General features: G+C 31.9%; 1 protein-coding gene across 3 annotated transcripts in view; it reads left to right on the top strand.

Annotated features, from left to right (window-relative positions):
* Nucleotides 1–9773, top strand: part of LOC134267223 (GTPase IMAP family member 9-like) — a 154405-nt gene extending 144632 nt beyond the window's left edge. For 2 of the 3 annotated variants that reach the window (XM_062749449.1, XM_062749451.1), the window contains one exon: nucleotides 8786–9773. In XM_062749449.1, the coding sequence (XP_062605433.1) occupies nucleotides 8786–9675 (890 nt within the window). In that variant the 3' untranslated portion in view covers nucleotides 9676–9773. The remainder of the gene's footprint in view (nucleotides 1–8785) is intronic. The other variant, XM_062749450.1, reaches the window with a different exon arrangement.
* The last annotated feature ends 9049 nt before the right edge of the window (nucleotides 9774–18822 follow it).

The following is an 18822-nucleotide window of genomic DNA, read 5'->3' as shown; positions in this document are numbered from 1 at the left end:
TAATCAAATGAACATTTGTATGTGCTATTTCGGACTAATAATATGCATACTATCTATATAGTATTCGGTAACTTTTTAACTTTTATTGTTTTGTTGCACTGCTATCAACTAATGCAGATCTATTGTTATCATGAATATTATAATATTTATTTTTCACAATAAAAGGCTTTAAAACATATTTAATGTTGGACCATACTTTTAATGTTACATAAAAGGTTATCGTATTCGATGCATATACATTTTATTGTATTTTTTATGGTTGTCATTATTGTTCGGAGGTCACACTATAACTATAGTAAGACTACATACACATGTACATTGAGGAAGACTCGTAGAAAATATAATTATACTGAGGTATTTCCGATTTTTAAAAATTAATCTTTTAATAAACCAAAAAAATATTGTGCTATTTTTGTGGAATGAATTGAGGTCTAGGATATTTTAGTACTGTTGTTCAATACTACATGTACAACCAAGTGACACTATAGTCTATACACTTGTGCAGATGATGTACAAACAGCATAAGTACAAGCGCCATCTTTAGGTACCATTTTTTCTTTGTTTTCAAAATATTTTATTCATATTCATAGGTATTGATAGTTTACGATATCCAGTGATGGTACTTAAAATTAGAAAATCTCATTCTGTATCAATTATGCGTCATTTATATCGATATCAGGAAAATTGTGTCGGTAAAATGTCTTTTTTCCGTGTGTTAACTTTTGCAAAATTCATATTGATCACAGGTGACAACCAACACTATTTTTATAGTGTAACTGCGATATGTAATGATTAACTTAAATGCAAAGTATAAAAGTGGTTGTTGCATGTGAAAGGATCTAATTTCAGCAAAGATTACTCATTTTTCAATATAATTTAACGATTTACACGACCATTCGATGTTTAGCGCGCATTAGTGACGTCATAGTTAAAAATTACGTCATTTTTGTGCCAGTAGAATTTAGTTCGCATCTTTCGTACTTCAAAGCATAACATCAAAAATTGTACAAAGAAGATTTAAATATCGTATTATTTTCGGCGAATTACTGCTAATACCGTACTTTGTTCTTTGTTCAAATTATGACCCCCGAGCTGGGCCAATTTTGGTCAGATAATGGCTGTAGTGGGGAAGGGAGGGGGCACAGTGGGTAATCTATATTTTACATAGAAATAGATAGGAAAACCTTTCAAAATCTTGTCCACAAAAAATAAATCAATGATAAGTCGTGCATTTATTTATACTCACCGTCAATGAAAACGCAACACTAATTTTAGGGTGAAAAGTATACTATACGGGTTATTACTATGTACCAACATTTTAATAAAATTTTTAACAATATTATGGGTTTTCAAGGTTTTATAGCTGTTTATCATAAGTATTGTACTAAAATCCCGGGAAAAATCCTTCTTTTTGTTACCTGATATGATGCCTATATTTCCTAAAAATGACTGATTTTCATTGCTAATACTGGAGATAGAAAAAAAGAGCTGCAGATGCAAATGTACTCTATTTAACGACTCATCAGGCTCATGTTTTTCAATAGCATAAATAACAGTTTCTTGACCGGAAGTCCAAGAGTTACTACACTATGCCAAGTTAGAGACAATTTGACCGCAGTATCTGAATAACAGCAATTAAATATGCCCAAGAATATTTATTTCGCTCATATAAAGACATTGATAAACCTAATGCATTGTAGAAATCGGACTGCGTACATGGCGGACTAGCATGTTTTGATTAAATGGTCGGAAGGGGGTGGGGTTGTTTTATTTAAATGTTATCTGTTTAGAGGGCTAAAAAATCAACTTTCGGTAATGGAATGAAAACCATTCAACCATTAAATAACTGATTTGGCAAAGTAAAAGATGTCCTAACTTGTTTGGTACATAGTTATATCCCGTATATAATTTTTCACCCTAAAAGTAGAGTGCTGCGTTTTCATTGACGGTGAGTATATACAGAAGCATTCTCGGGTAATGTATATTCAAATTTGTTCAAATCACGACCCCTGAAAGTTGGGCGGGACACAATGGGCGATCAAAATTTTACATAGGCATATATAGGAAAAATCTTTTAAAATCTCCTCAAGAGCAGCACAGCCATTATTGTAGCATATATAAGAGACCAGAAGAGCTTATGCGATAGTAATGCGCCCGTCGTTCGTCCGTCTGTCTGTCTGTAAACAATTTTTCAAAATGCTACTCCTCCTACAGTTTTAGTCTGATTTTACTATAACTTGGCACACAAGTGGATTACACTAAGATACATAATTCTGTTTATCGGTTTTTGTTTTCGATTGAACGGTGTTGCCTTGGTTACTAAAAATAGAAATTTCTGTGAAATTCTTTCAAAATGCTACTCATCCTACAGTTTTGGTCTGATTTCAATATAACTTGGCACACATGTAGACTAGCCTAAGATACATAATTCTGCATATCGGTTTTTGATTTCGATGAGCGGTGTTGCCATCGAAATAGAAATAGAAATTTCTGTGAAATTCTTTCAAAATGCCACTCCTCCTACAGTTTTGGTCTGATTTCAATAATACTTGGCACACAAGTAGACTACACTAAGATACATAATTCTGTGTATCGGTTTTTGACTTTGATGAACATTACTGCTTTGGTCACTAAAAACAGAAATTTCGGTTAAATACTCTCACAAATACTCCAAATACAGTTTAAGTGTGATTATAATATAATGTGGCATGCAAGTAGACTACACTAAGAACATAAAGAGACTTAATCAAGGATCATTATTCTTTTTATTGCTGTGCTTAAGAACTTTTCTCTTCCTTTGCTATAAGTACAAACCAGTAGAGCTTCAGTCTCGAAAGAGACTTCTGGTTATTAGGTCACCTGAGTAAACTCAGGTGACTTATTGCTGTCTGTTTGCGTCCGTCGTCCGTCGTGCGTTAACATTTGAACATTTTCAGCTTCTTCTCTGCAACCACTGAACCAATTTCAACCAAATTTAGCACATAGCATCTATGAGTAAAGGGAAACAACAATTGTGAATTTCATGATCCCTGCCCCCCTGGGGCCTGAGGGGTTGGGCCAAAACCACAAAAATTAATGCAATCTTAAAAAATCTTCTTTACTCCTGGACATTAAGCAGTCAAACTGTTTGCATGATTGTAATCAGCATTGAGTCCTCTACCAAAATTGTGAAATTCATGGCCCCAGGGTCAGGGGTTTTAGTGCTAGGGCGGGGCAAAATAATTATATAGTGAAAATGCATTATTTCTTTGAAAATCTTCTTCTCTGCTTTTGGGTATTAAATAAACTAACTAAGTGCATAGTTATAATGAGAAAGAGTGCCTCTACCAAAATTGTGAATTTTATGGCCCCAGGGTCAGGGTTTCTGGTGTTAGGGCGGGGCTCTATAGATTATATAGTGAAAATACATTATTTCTTTGAAGATCTTCTTCTCTGCTCCTGGGAATTAAATAAACTAACTTAGTGCATAAATTTGATGAGCAAGAGTGCCTCTACCAAAATTGTGAATTTTATGACCCCAAGGTCAGGGGTTCTGGTGTTAGGGCGGGGCTCTATAGATTATATAGTGAAAATACATGAATTCATTGAGAATCTTCTTCTCTGCTCCTGGGTATTAAATAAACTAACTAAGTGCATAGTTATGATGAGCAAGAGTGCCTATACCAAAATTGTGAATTTTATGGCCCAGGGTCAGGGGTTCTGGTGCTAGGGCGGGGCTCTATTGGTTATATAGTGAAAATACATGAATTCTTTGAAAATGTTTTTCTCTGCTCCTGGGTATTAAACTAACTAAGTACATAGTTATGATAAGCAAGAATGCCTCCTCCAAAATTGTGAATTTTATGCCTCCAGGGTCAGGGGTTCTGGTCTTAGGGTGGGGCTCTATAATGATTATGCAGTGAAAAATTACATTAAATATTTTTTAAAAAAATTGTCTCTGTCTCTGGGTATAAAGCAGATGAATTTACCTCTATGGTTATGATGAGTAAGGGCCCTAATCTTCAAGAATTGTGAATTTCAAGGCTTAAGGGTCAGGGGTACCATAGAGGTAGGGGGGGCTGTATTTATGTACTGAAAATGAATGAATTGTTTGAAATTTGCTCCTTGGTATTTATCAAATATTTTTGAAAAGCAAGGATGCCATTTCAAAAATTGTGCAGTGAGTGGATCTTGGCCTTAGGATCAGGAGTTCATGTTTGGTAAGGGCACTATTTTTATTGCTAAATATTACTGATAAGTTGAAATGCAATTTTTTGTTCCCCTACCCTGCCTATGGGTATTAAGTAACCAAGCTAAGCAACTGCTAAGTGTATTGTTATGAATATCAACGGTGCGTCTTTAAAATTGTGAATGCCATAGCATCTGGCTTAAAACATGAATCAAATTCAATAACTGGAAAGTTGTTGCATAATGCTCAGGTGACCTATAAGGCCCATGGGCCTCTATATATATATATATATATATATATATATATATATATATATATATATATATATATATATATATATATATATATATATATATCGGCATCGAAAGCAAGTTTTTTAACTTGCCTAGATAGCCGAGCGGTCTAACGCGCTGTTCCTGCACTGCTAGGAGACAGATTCCGTAGGTCGAGAGTTCAACCCCGGGCTGGGGCGGAAGTGAGTATCCTTGTAAAAAAGTGAATTTCTCTGTGCTTTCTCTATATATATATATATATATATATATATAATTATTATATTAGTTATATTCATATCGAAGCATTATGTGTTAATGTAGATTCAAGCTTGTTAATTTGACGACCCAATTGGGATAGGGCGGGTCCACAATACAGAACAAACTTTTACAACGGAATTCAAATGAAAACAGTAATAATCATTTAAAGCCATACATGTTCATGTAACTAGTCAAATATGTATACGGACGGATCTTCGGCTAGTTGTCATTCAGGTTTGTTCCTTCAAAGCATGCATAATCTCATTGCCTTGCTAGGTTTAAGAGGATCACTCAGCAAAACTGAATCGATTTTCATTTCTTTCTAGCTAAAGTGCTCAGGTGAGTGATGTGGACCATTGACCCCTTGTTCCTCATCATACGAGAGGATTGCACACAACAATTCCTATTCTTTCTTAATATCCATCATTGTCTTTGACATCAAATGTAGACTCCCTGTGAAGTAAAATTACGCAATGAAAATTAATACTTTACTTAATGGTGGTGTATTTCTGCCCCCCTACATGAAAGATAAATTATGTTAACATGCTACATAATTTTGTAGACATGCAACATATTTCTGTCAAGATGCAAGATAATTCTGTTGACATGCAAGTTATCAAATACAATTTAAATATGGTTATTCATAAATTTACTTTCTAACGCTCGTATCTGACATTGTACATTTGGTTTGCAAGATGAACATAATTATATAAACATGCAACTTATTTATGCAAACATGCAACATAATTATGTAAACATGCGACTTATCTATGTCAACATTCAACTTATTTATGTCAACAAACAAGATAATTATGTAGACATGCAACTTTCTTTATGTCAAAATGCAAGAAAATTATGTTAACATGCAAGATATGTATGTTGATATACAACTTATTACCTTGCATGTTGACATAAATATCTTTTACTAGTATGTAAAAATATAACTCACATATTCACATAAATAAGTCGCATGTTGACGTAAATAAGTAGCATGTTAACATACCTATCTTGAATGTGAACATAAATATCTTGCATTTCTACATTATTATAAGTTATCTTGCATGTCTACATGATTATCTCGTGTGTTAACAAATGTATCTTGCATGTTGACATAAATATCTTGAATGTGTACATAATTATCTCGCATGTCAACATAAGTAACAAGCATCTTGTCATAATTATGTTGCATCTTGCAATTACAATGTCAGATACGAGCGTCGGTACGGGATGTTACCCATTTTAAAATCAGATTTCCTTAAAAGATTTGTAACTTGCATGTCAACATAATTATCTTGCATGTATACATAATTTTCTTTCATGTTTACATGATTTTCTTGCATGTTAATATAATTAATCTTGCATGTAGGGGACAGAAATATGCCACCATACTTAACACCTCAACGATGAATAGTTAATTGACTCTGATCTGACTTCCAACTATATCCCTACCGTTGGACCTTTAACTATCAGGTTAAAAAATGTTTTGCGAAAGACGAGGCTTCTTTACGAATATATTCTGTATTTCCATCGAGCAAAAAGCATTTCAATCCTTTATTAAGGCGAACAACATAAAATTCCTTTACATGTTATTTCAATTATTCTATGCACTATTATTTTGCTTCATACAATACAAATACAGAAGTAAATGAAACTGTTATTTAAAGGTACTTGGACACAGATTTGAAGTTAATATTTTCTCATTTTTTCTGTATAATATCACGAATTATATATTTTAATAGTATTTCACACAAAAATTAATAAAAAATCTTATTTCATTTTAAAGTTATCAAAACTTTGATTGACATATCCTTGCACTTTCACAAATTTTAACTTTATTCTTAATCCTTAGGAAAAGTGGCAATTTTGATGTGTTTTAATGAGAAATATTAAAACTTTTATCAAGAAAAATAATTTTATTCAGAGTAGAAATGTTAGAAAGCAAAACACCTTCACAAGTATCGTCATTCCGAACTACAAGATGCTTACAGAGCTTAGCAAATCCAGCACACTCTTGTTATGTACACAGTTATTGTAAACAGGGCTCGAGTTCTGTTATTGTTTATATTTAGAATTCACCGGGTGCGTTCAATCGTCACAGTCTGCCTACCACAACTGCACGGACTGACAATATATTGAGTGTTTGTTTTGCCTTCGAACGTGTCTACTCTGAATTTTCTGGATTATAGTATTAATATTTTTCATTTATACAAAACGAGATTGCCACTTTTCCTAAGGATTAAGAATAAAATTAAATTTGTGAGAGTGCAAGGATATGTCAATCAAACCCGCCGAAAAATTTAAAATTTCAATATCTTTTAAACGAAATAAGATTTTTAATTAATTTTTGTGTGAAATGCTTTTAAAATATATAAGTCGTAATATCATAGAGAAAATAATAACTTCAAATCTGTGTCCAAGTACCTTTAACGTTTCTGACATTAACTTCGAAAAGCCTTTCTTTTAATTGAACAATAATGGCGATATATATCAACAAGAAGAATCTTTTTTTTTAATTTAGAAAGTGATAAAGAAATTCGAATTTTACTTGTCGGGAAAACTGGTGTAGGAAAGAGTACTACCGGAAACAAAATTCTTGGCACCGATACGTTTTTTACATCAACAGCTGCATTGTCGAAAACAGTAGAGGCACAATATGATGTCTCAGAGAGATATGATAAATGCTTGGTTGTTATTGATACACCGGGACTCTTTGATACAGGCACTACAATTAATGACACATTTGCTGAAATCGAAAAATTCACAGATATGATAGACTATGGTTCTCCAGCCATTCATGTTTTATTATTAGTTGTAAAAATTGGGAGATACACTGATGAAGAACAAAGGAGTGTTCAGCTTCTTTTGGACTACTTTGGTCAACAAGTTGAGCGATGTATGATTGTGGTATTCACTGGTAAAGATAAATTGGATGAAGAAAATATGACCATAGAAGAATACATTGATACTATGGATGACAACTCCAACATCAAAAAGCTCATCAATGACATAGATAGAAGATTTATTGCTATTGGTTTCAATGGAAATATGACGGACCGTGATAAGGAAGTCAAAAGTATTTTGAAAATGATTGAACAGATCGGCGAAAATGATTTTCATACCTGCTATGGAAAAAGGGATTCTAAAACTGTTAAAGAATTCACATAATCTTGATGTTTATGATATTATTTGTAACGTATTCATTGTTTTTTGTATAAATTGTATTGCGTTGTATATTGAACATGTTGAAGATAAGCATAAAAGTACAATGTGGAAAAAATATGAAATTGATTGTCGACTTAACGGATTGAGCAAAGAGTGTACAATTTAATTCTTACTAGTTCAGAGGAAACTGGGTTTTCTGATTGAATATTAATGAACTAACTTAGTTATTTCTGGACATGTAGACAGGAGTTGTGTATTTTAATTGCAATTTTTATCTTTAAAATTTTGTTAACAAAATCCTATGCTGAATCGAAGACGAATTTTGATTGTTTGATCACAAGTTTATGCAAATACTTGCTAATATAAAGTAAACTTCTGCATTTCAGTATAGATACTAAAAGGTGCATTTAGTATTAACTCGAAACACACGCTACTCTACCGGTACACGTTCGTTGAACTGTTAGCTACAGTTTACAACTATTACGAAGCGTTACACGGTTAGTGCGAACACAAAGGAACAAGTTCCACTCAAAAAAGTGGTAGTAGGATATGTCGGAGTCTGTACTGATAACACTTATTTAATATATAGTAAACTTTATGTTGTGCAGTGTAAATCAATCAATTTATCAATTTATTAACTTTATAGTTCATTCAAAATATCATTTGCAAGTTTTCATTGATATTAGGTCAAAATCACAGACATAATATAAACTACTAGAACTTTGAATTCCTTAACTATGAATAAACTGAGTTTTTCATATTTACTGATTTTGAGTATATACAAATTTTAATTAATTTGTTTAATCTTTCAATGGTTTGAAGTCAAAACTACAGACAGAATTCTATAAAGCTATTTTGTTTTTCTGAAATATAAATATACCGATATTGAGACTTTACTTATTAAAATCTTACATTCCTGTTACAGAAATAGATAGCGAGGTGCGGATGTTACTAATCGGTAAGACTGGCGTTGGAAAAAGTACCACTGGCAACACCATACTAGGATTTCCTGCATTTAGTACAAAAGTATCTGCAACCTCTGTTACAGTTAAAACACAATACAATGAATCAGAGAGATTCGATAAAAAGTTAGTCGTTATAGATACGCCAGGACTTTTTGATACAAATCGAACAAAAGAAGAAGTTCTAATAGAAATTTCAAAATGGTATTCCCTAGCATCTCCTGGTATTCACGCTATAATCTTAGTTGTTCAAGTCGGGAGATTTACTGAAGAAGAACAGAAGACTGTCGATTTTTTCATGAAAGCTTTTGGAGACGATTTGAAAAAATTCCTCATTGTCGTGTTCACCCATAAAGGCAGATTAGAAGATGAAAACATGACTATTGACGACTTTGTCCGTACGATGGATAACAGTTCAAATCTGAAAGTTTTAATAGATGAAATACACGAGAGATATACCGCCATTGGATATAAGGGTCGACATGAAGAGCGAGAGAAGGAAGTACGCCATATACTGTACATGATCGAGAAAATGGGTGAAAGCAACGGTCACTCATACTACAGTGACGATATATTTAAAAGAGTTGAAAGTATCATCCGAGAAAATGAAAGGAAAAACCTTGAAAACTTAAAGAGCAAAGAAAAAACGTACACACAAGAAGAAGTCATGCTTTTATTGAATGCAGCAAGATCCAACTCTAGAGTCGAAATTATAAATACCAACCAACAAGAGAAAGGACTGCTTTCACAGATTGTCTCGACTGTAGGGTCTGTTCTCATTGCTACAGGAAGGTTTGCTACAAATGTAGTTGGTTCGTTTGTTTCTTATGTGGGTGGCTGGTTTGGATTTTGACACGTATATTTTTTTCCGGTAGTTGTTTTGGTATCACAACTGTTTTAAATTATTAATTTAAAATCAATTTGTTGTTTTGAAATACTCATAATTATAAAACCAAAATGCTAAATTTTAACTGAAATATTTAAGAAATATGTATCTTCATTTACTTATTTTGTTTATATGCATTTCGAAAAAATTTAACTTTTATTAAAGATCATTGTATAATACAGGTAGAATAAATACCTGTTGTACAGTAGGATATTCCCGAAAGTCAGGTTTCCCTGGCATTTTTACTGCAGATTAGGATACCCCCCCCCCCTCCCCCTTGAAGGGAAATCCATCACTATTGCCAAATTTTCCCCGTTTTTCTTTCTCAGAGTCAGATTTCTCCTATTCGTAATTTTTCTTCTTTAATCATATCTATTATTAATTTTGGTAAAAGTTTAATATATGAAAATCAACCGATTTTTATGCGCCCGGATCGATAGATCCGAGGCGTATATTGTTTTTGTCCTGACTGTCTGTCTGTCTGTCTGTCTGTCTGTTTGTTTGTAGTTTGTCCCCAAACTTTAACCTTCGCCATAACTTTCGAACCATGAAAGGTAGAAACTTCATATTTGGTATGCATACTTCACTAATGAGTTGCTTTCAATTGACACTAATATTAATGACCTTGTGACCTTGAATGTGACCTATATGCTAAAAATAGCTTTTCTGTCTGCAAACTTTAACCTTCGCCATAACTTTTGAACCATAAAAGATAGAGACTTCATATTTAGTATGCATTCTACACAAATAAAGTTCTTTCAAATGACACCAAGGTCAATGACCTGGTGACCTTGACTGTGACCTATATGCTAAAAATAGCTTTTTTTGTAACTTTCACTATAACTTTTGAACCATAAAAGATAGAGAATTCATATTTGGTGTGCATACTCCACTAATCAAGTTCTTTCCAGTGACTTCAAGGTCAATGACCTGGTGACCTTGACTTTGACCTTTGCAATACAGTATGCTTAAAATAGCTTTTTAGATTTTTGTTGCCGCCGGGCGCATTGTGTTTCACAAACACATCTTGTTTTTTAAAAAGGATAATGGAGTGTTTTCAATTTAAAATTGTTCAAATTCAATATGATTTCTTTAATTGTGTAGCTCAAAACTCAACCAAAATTTCTAACTCATGGAAAATTGTGAACTCACAGATACAAAAAAAATTGTAAGATTCGATGTCTGGATAAATCAAGGCGAATGGCACCCGTTCCTTCTCGAAATTAATTTATTTACCCTATATGCTGTTCCCCGAAAAAAATAATCGTGATGCCGACAAAGACATATTTATGTATCACTTAAAAATGTGAATGTCGTCTATCATTTTAGCTAGCATGTGGTGTTTTTATTTTCAATGAATTTATTATTGATATAAACTGCGTAAATAATCACATTATTTAAAATATGCATTCCTACATTGCAGTCATTAATTTCTGCATTGTTGCCATGGAAATTGGATTTCCGTGCAAGAAAAATAAAAACACTGTCAATAGAGTATATGAAATTAAAAAGTAAATTGAGTGATACACCTTGGATGATATACATGTATTATAAAAAATAATATAACTCCAATTATTGTATTGTGAATAAATGTTTCTGGAAAAATATTAAACCAAATAAACACTATTCATGAAACACACTTTTTATCATACAGTGAAATATCAGTATCTCGAAGTTGAGGGGACATGGACTCGACTTCGAGATATCCGGGGGTTCGAGATAGTTATTTTCCAAAGTCGAATCAATAATTTCCCGTTTTTTGTATATATCTTCATGCATATCACTATCATGTATTACCAAACATGTAGTCTTTATGGTAAACACTCAAGTACATTTACAATAAATATTAAGAAAAACAATGTTTGTTTCTTTCTTTATCGTGTATAATTGAAAAAAAAATGTATATTTAAATTTAAATATTCAACACAAGTACAAGTTTTTAGCAAATATGCTGCATAAAACTCAAAAATTGAAAGTTTGAATTTAATCTATTCGCAGTTTATCGTCTGGGGGTTAGATCTTCGTTGTAGTTATTAACTGTTTAAGTTTAATATTTCTGCAAGTTCTGTCATATAGGATAAGGGGCGGGATGCACCATTAAAAACAATCTTTTAGTCTGTAGTGAGAAGGTGAATTCAAAAACAGAGATAAGACCTCGCCACTGTTTTAACAGGTTGCAGTACATAATTCTGTTTCTGAATGCCATGGTAACCATCTGAATGCATACATTTATTTTAATGTGGAATGCTGGCTTATAAAAAAAACTATGTGCGTTTGAATTTTGAATCATGTACTCTCTGACAAGTTGAAATACTTTACCTCATGCAATTAACTAATCTTAGAATGGCCATTTTCTGGGTACCTGTAAAGTGCGAAACGATATAGAAACGAAACGAACTGAAACGAAACGAAATCTGCCGAAACGAAACATTTTCAAGTCTTTTTAGATAGATAGATATTTATTTGGTATACTACACATATGTTGCAATATTCACAATATAATTTAAGATATATATATATATATATATATATATATATATATATATATATATATATATATATATATATATATATATATATATATATATATATATATATATATATATATATATGGCATTAAACAATATAATTAATATAAAATATCGGAATCAATCATTTTTGAAAGACATGAATTTATATAAATGATTCACATAAGATTATATTTGTATACCAAGGATAACCCATGAAAGCCAATGGCTTATTTCCAATGGGGTCCTTATACTCAAACATGTATATTAATTGGATGTTAAATAATATAAGCAGATAAATATCAAATTAAAATACTATAGCAAAGATATGGGATGAAGTTGACAACACAGAGATCCTTAAAAATGAAGTGTATTATGAATGTATACCAAATATTCACATGATTGTAATTGGAACAACTTATACTAATAATAAAAACTAATAAAACACAACTTGACTTTTACACGGGGCAATTCCCCTTTCTAATAAAAATTTCTTGACATTTCTTTTAAAAGCAAAATTATTTCCAGTATTTAAAACAGGTTTAATTTCTGCTGGTAACATGTTCCAGTCTTTGATTCCATTAAAATAAAATGATTCAGATTGTTTTTGCTTAGTTATTGGAACGACAAAATCTGCATTTGAGACTGATCTAGTATGATAGCTACTAAAATTTGACCGAAGTATAAAATGTTCATTAAGATAAGAAGGGGCTTTTCCTTGAAAAATATTAAAAATATGGTTGAGTCTAAGCTGAGAAACTCTATCTTGAATATTTAATAAATTTAATAGACTAAGTATTTCGTAATAAACAGATGCCTGTGGACCTAAATTCAAAATAAAACGAACCATCTTGTTTTGACAAATTTGTAACCTTTTCTTTAAAGTTTTGGATAGCCCTGCATACCAAGCACTGCAGGCGTAATCAATATGGCATTGTATTAATGCTGAACACAGAGTCATTTTATATGTATTTTCATATTCCAATTCTTAGGAGAAAAAATTCTTAGAACCATCCACGTTTCTAAACTTGTGACATGATATTAAATCTTTTACAAAGAAAAAAATTTGTTTGGATCATTTGTCCTTAAAGCCCAAAAGTACGTTAAGCAATGCAAATTAGGAGCAGAGCAAAACCCTCTGAATCATAAGAGGTATAACCAGGTGCCACGAAGAAGTGCCCTGCTGACCGCTCACACCCGCCGTGTTATCATTGTCATGATCATGAAATTATGGTCTAACAATTAATATGATGAATGTCAGTTAGAATTTTACTCAATGATAGATTGTATATTTGCTGACAAGGTTACGGAATCGACCATTAATAGAACTTAGGGACAGATGATTCTTACAAACTTTTGTCAAAAATTTGAAAATAACTTGAATCATGTTTATGTAAGTAAAAGTCATCATTTCGTAAGTTCTATGGTCGATGCAATCATCTTGTCAGCAAATACAACTTATTATTGAGTCAAATGCTGACTGATGTTTTTCATACTAATTGTAACTCCATTATTCAAACACTGAATTTTCCGTTATTTCCCGATCATAACAAGGAGCACATGGCTGTTGTGACCGGTCGGCAAGAAGGATGTTCACTCCTTCTTGACACCTGATCCAACCTCTAATTTTTTGGAGGTCTTTGTTTGTTCTGCTCCTATTTTCTATTCATTTTGTTTTATGGACTTTTGATCTTGAATACTGTTCCACTAGATATGCCAACCTACCCCACCTCCAGTAAGTACCATATCCTCCACGCAAAAATATATAGGAGCCCAGTTTACATGGAATATATATTGCTAATTTTGACACTATGCTACAAAAAAACATCAATACCTAAGCTCGACCAATGAAATCCTTCATAACGAAAAGAATAAACACTCCCTCGCATAAAATAGAAATAAAAAAATAATCAAATACAAATAAGAAGTTATAGAATATAGATAAGAAAATATACAATGCCAATGAAAAAATATGGAGTGCAAATGAAAAATTATACAAATCAAATATTTTATTTTACTTGATTTAATAAATTGAGATTAAAAATTAAAGAAAACAAATGGGAAATTATAATACACGAATGGAAAACTTAGAAAATACAAATAGAAATTATGCAATACATGAACAAAAGGAGAAAACCGAATATTGCAAGGTTTGACATGCCGTTATTTAACTACTCTGTGATTGAATTAAAAATACAATCATGATTTTAGTCTTAATTTGCTTTGGTATCATCATTTTCTAATGATAACTTTCTTGTTGTTTTAAAAATATTTGAATAACTCGAATGTAATTTGACTGATCTTAAAATGAATGTGAATGTCTAACGGAGTTGTTTCATAACTTTAAAATTTCAATTAGTAGTATTTGTTCTGTCTTAAACATTAATTACTTTTATTTTATTTACGGGTATATAAAAAAACAAGAAACGTACAGTTGTTTTTTTTTTTTTATTATCAATATATTTCAAAAAAATTCTACACATACAGGTTTTTATTTTATCAATGCTTAAGTTTGATATATTTATTCCAAAAGTTCAATTGCAGTTGCCGTAGGAGAAGGTTTTTTTTAATCAAATGCCATTATTGTTTTGTGGGGGTTTAAGTAAGTGGCGTCCCAGGTTAAGGTTAAATTTTTTGGAGCAGTTTTCTTTTTAAATACTTCTATGTCATACATTGATTAGACATGCATGGACGATGCTTCTAGTGTGTTTAATTGTACCAGTAGTGCAGTTTTTGGTGTACTGGTATCATTTCCAAGGAACTATAAGCCCTATGTTGACCAAACTTGCATGGATGATACATCTAAGGATGCACACTACCAGGCTTGCTTCGGATGCTGAATCTGACCTACATTTTCCGGTTGAGTAAACAGGTTAATGTTTTTGGTGCAGGTCTCATTTTCAAGTATCTATAAGCCCTATATGTATGTTGACTAAACTTGCATGGATGATAATCTAAGGATGTACACTACCAGACTTGCTTGGGATGCTGAATCTGACCATCATTTTCCGGTTGAATGAACAGGTTTTAATTTTTTTAGGTGCAGATCTCATTTTCAAGTAACTATGAGCTTTTTAATGACCAAACTTGCATGGATGATAAATCTCAGAATGCACACTACCAGACTTGCTTCGGATCGGATGCTAAATCTGACCTACATTTTCTGGATGAGTGAATAGGTTAAAGTTTTTGATGCAGGATTCATTTCCAAGTAACTATGAGCTCTTTAATGACCAAAGTTGCATGGATAATACATGATCTTAGGATTCATTCTACCAGCCTGGCGTCGGATGCTGAATCTGACCTACATTTTTTTTCTGGATGAGTGAAGAGGTTAAGTTTTTATGCAGGTATCATTTCTAAGTAACTATTAGTCCTATTATGTGCAAACTTGCATGGATGATACATCTTAGGATGCACACTAATGGACTTGATGCTGAATTCGACATGCATTTTCCAGATAATGGACCAGGTAAAAGTTATGGGTGCAGGTTACTACCAAGAAACTATAAGGCTTATATAAACCAAACTTGCCCAAATGATGCATTAAGGGATGAAAACTCTCAAACTTGCTTCAGATGCTGGATTTTAATCACATTTTTGTAATGAAGAACTAGATTGAAGTTTTTATATAGGTCTATTCCATGTATCAAATTAAAATTGCATAAATTTTGCATTTTGGATGTACACTTTTTGTTGGGTAATTGTTTGACTTTGCCTTACTTAAAGACAACATTCGTTGAGGTGAGCTCTGTAATCTCTGATTACCTATGTTAAAAACAAAGTATCAGAAATAGTAGCTAGTCTAAGATAATAATTTACTTCAAAATAAGACCAGAACAATATGACTTGATTTGAAAGAAAATTGTTTTCGTTAAATTTTAGCTCAACTTATCATATTACATATTCTGATAAATTCTTCTCTGGAATCGAGTATTTCGTTTTATAGCATTATAATATATTTTTGGCCAAAATAAAAAATAAAACGTTTTTGAGAGGGATACCCGTCTTACAAATTTCATATTTTGCGTTTAAAAATGATTTTTCAGCTAATCGATCTTGAACTCAGACACAGTAAACAAATGATTTTTACGAATTATTTATATTTTAAAGTTTGAACGGGCGAAGATAAAGAACGCATGGTGTTTTCCTATATTCGCCCTTCCTGTGGTAAACTCTTTTACCCTATTTTCTAGTGATTGTTTCTTCGGGAAAATATCAGTATCGTGAAAATCCTCACGTTTCACTTATATTGTCGATATTTATAACACAATTTAATGAAAATTTTGTTTGATGTTTCGATTTTGTTTGATCCATGATAGAGCAAAATCTTGTAGGGCTTATAGAAAGTGTACATCAAATAATGATTCAAAGACTGTCCATTCACAGTGCTAAAATCATTTTGTTTGAACAACAAAAATGGAATATTGCTGCTGAGGCTCTACTATTCATATGCTTTCTCATAGGAAGTTTATATAGTAAAGAACTTAATGTATTGTTATCGTTACTCATTGTTATCCCTTTTTCTTAAAAAAAAAATCTTAAGTAAGAATTTAGCCCGCCTGAACACAAATCCCCCTCACATCATTTTCCAAGACCAATAGTTCTATTCCAAACTTGGCATAGATCAAATAGAATTGCAATTCATTTTATAAAGGATAGCACTTACTCAAGGATAAAAAAACACGTACATTATTTGATAGTCATTACTGATGTCTATTATCTTTACTGTTTTGATTTCATGTACAATAGTACGGGAGCCCAATAATGCAAACAAAATTACTAAATAAAGAAAAACGAAATAAGTAGATAAACAAAAACGAAATTATTAAATTAAAAAAAAAATGAACCTAAAATACGTGCATGGTAAGGGCCTGAACTATAAATCATTGGCGAACGCGTCTGTTAGATCTGATTTCGTTTCGACAATAAACAAGCGTGATGTTTGCCTTTACACTCAATTATTCCAATATCGAAAACATAACCATCACAATGCATGAATAGGGGGAAAATTTATCTCAAGTTAACTTATTATTAAAATGCTTAGATCTTTGTTTTTATCTTTTATTAATATGATTAAATTGAACTTTGACCAGTCTGATAATTTGGCAATTAATTCGATGACATGTTTACGTTAACATGAGTTTTATTAAACCGTCGGCTCAGAAGGTCTAATTATCATGGAACATTGGATCTGGACATGAAACATCAAAGAGAATATCCTAATTTATTGCACAAATATTTGAGAAATGCATGTATATTAAGAAAAAATTGTTAACAACAGTTACTGCTAATTTTTTTTTTACAGGTAGGGAATACCCATGGCTTTATATCATTATTCAATTTTCGCACAGTAGAAAATGCTGTAAAATAATATGTTACCAGTCGGAATTTGTGGGTTTGTTTGACTTAAAAAAATGTTTAAAGAGAGCAAGTGCAAAAATGAAACAAGTAAAAGTAGTTACAATGAGTAGGTTTTAATGATTGCTTACATAGTACACAAATAATAAAGGAAAACACTTCTGATTTCTTGGTTATTTTATCAAAGCATAATAAGAAGTGATGTGCATGCAGACTACTACACTAACAAGCTTAATGTTTAAGGATGCGACACAGCAAAAAATTCCCGTGAACAAAATTAAACAGTTATGAACACAGGCACCTGAAGTATGGATAATACCCCCTTTTTTAAATAAACAAAAATGTATGAGAGTTAAATATCTAAAAAGATATATATATAATTTCCCCGTCAAACACATCTACATGTCGTTATATGCAAGCAGATTGTACTTTTTATCACGTTTAAAGAACGGCCCAATCCGGTATAATAAAAATACACAAGGTAAGAAACAAAATTTATAAACAAACGGGGGGTTCCCCGCTTCGAGGATGATTTCCAAGGTAATAACAGTGTTACTTATCATACTTTTGCAAGCACTCTCTCAGGGAGATGTTCTTCTAAAAGCCCTCAAAAAGAGAATGTTGTCAGAACTTGACCAGTTGACCTAGTGAAAACGGTACGAATCCAACTTTTCTAACCTGCAGGAAACTATTTTTATCCCGATTTTTTTCCCATCCATTAAGATTTTTTTCCCCTTTTATTAAAAAAGAATCCACCGTGATCTCCCTACATAAATTTCTTGGAATCGGGAAAGGCGGCGATGGATCTATTTTTAAAGATAGCATAATTTTCTTTTTATTTACAGTTTATTTATTAATATGATCTCATGCAAAAGTAAAATTCCATTTATTTTGCTGCAGGTAATTTTTTTTATTAATTCTATTTCTATATATTTATTCTATTAATTATTCATTTGATTATTGTCAAAATTTTCACAAACGTATTGTAGTAATTGAGACCAGCATACATAATTTTGTCACAAGCAGAACATTTAAAGAAATGTGACAATTTTGTCATGAAAATTCAAGTAAATGAAAGTAAAGAATTTTTTTTATAGCCCTCTGTTTAATTTTAAACCAATAACCAGGTTAAAAAACAATTACCACAGTAACTATCAGCAAATCTCAGCATCGACAGTACCTCAACAGTAATTATCAGTATTTATCAGACTCAACAGTGAAAGGCAACAGTAATAATCAGTGTTTA

This window comes from Saccostrea cucullata, unplaced genomic scaffold, assembly GCF_032062105.1.
Source record: "Saccostrea cucullata isolate Sc308-1 unplaced genomic scaffold, CSIRO_AGI_Scuc_v1 ctg851, whole genome shotgun sequence".
Lineage (NCBI taxonomy): Eukaryota > Metazoa > Mollusca > Bivalvia > Ostreida > Ostreidae > Saccostrea > Saccostrea cuccullata.
This window is presented reverse-complemented; position numbering and strand designations above follow the sequence as displayed.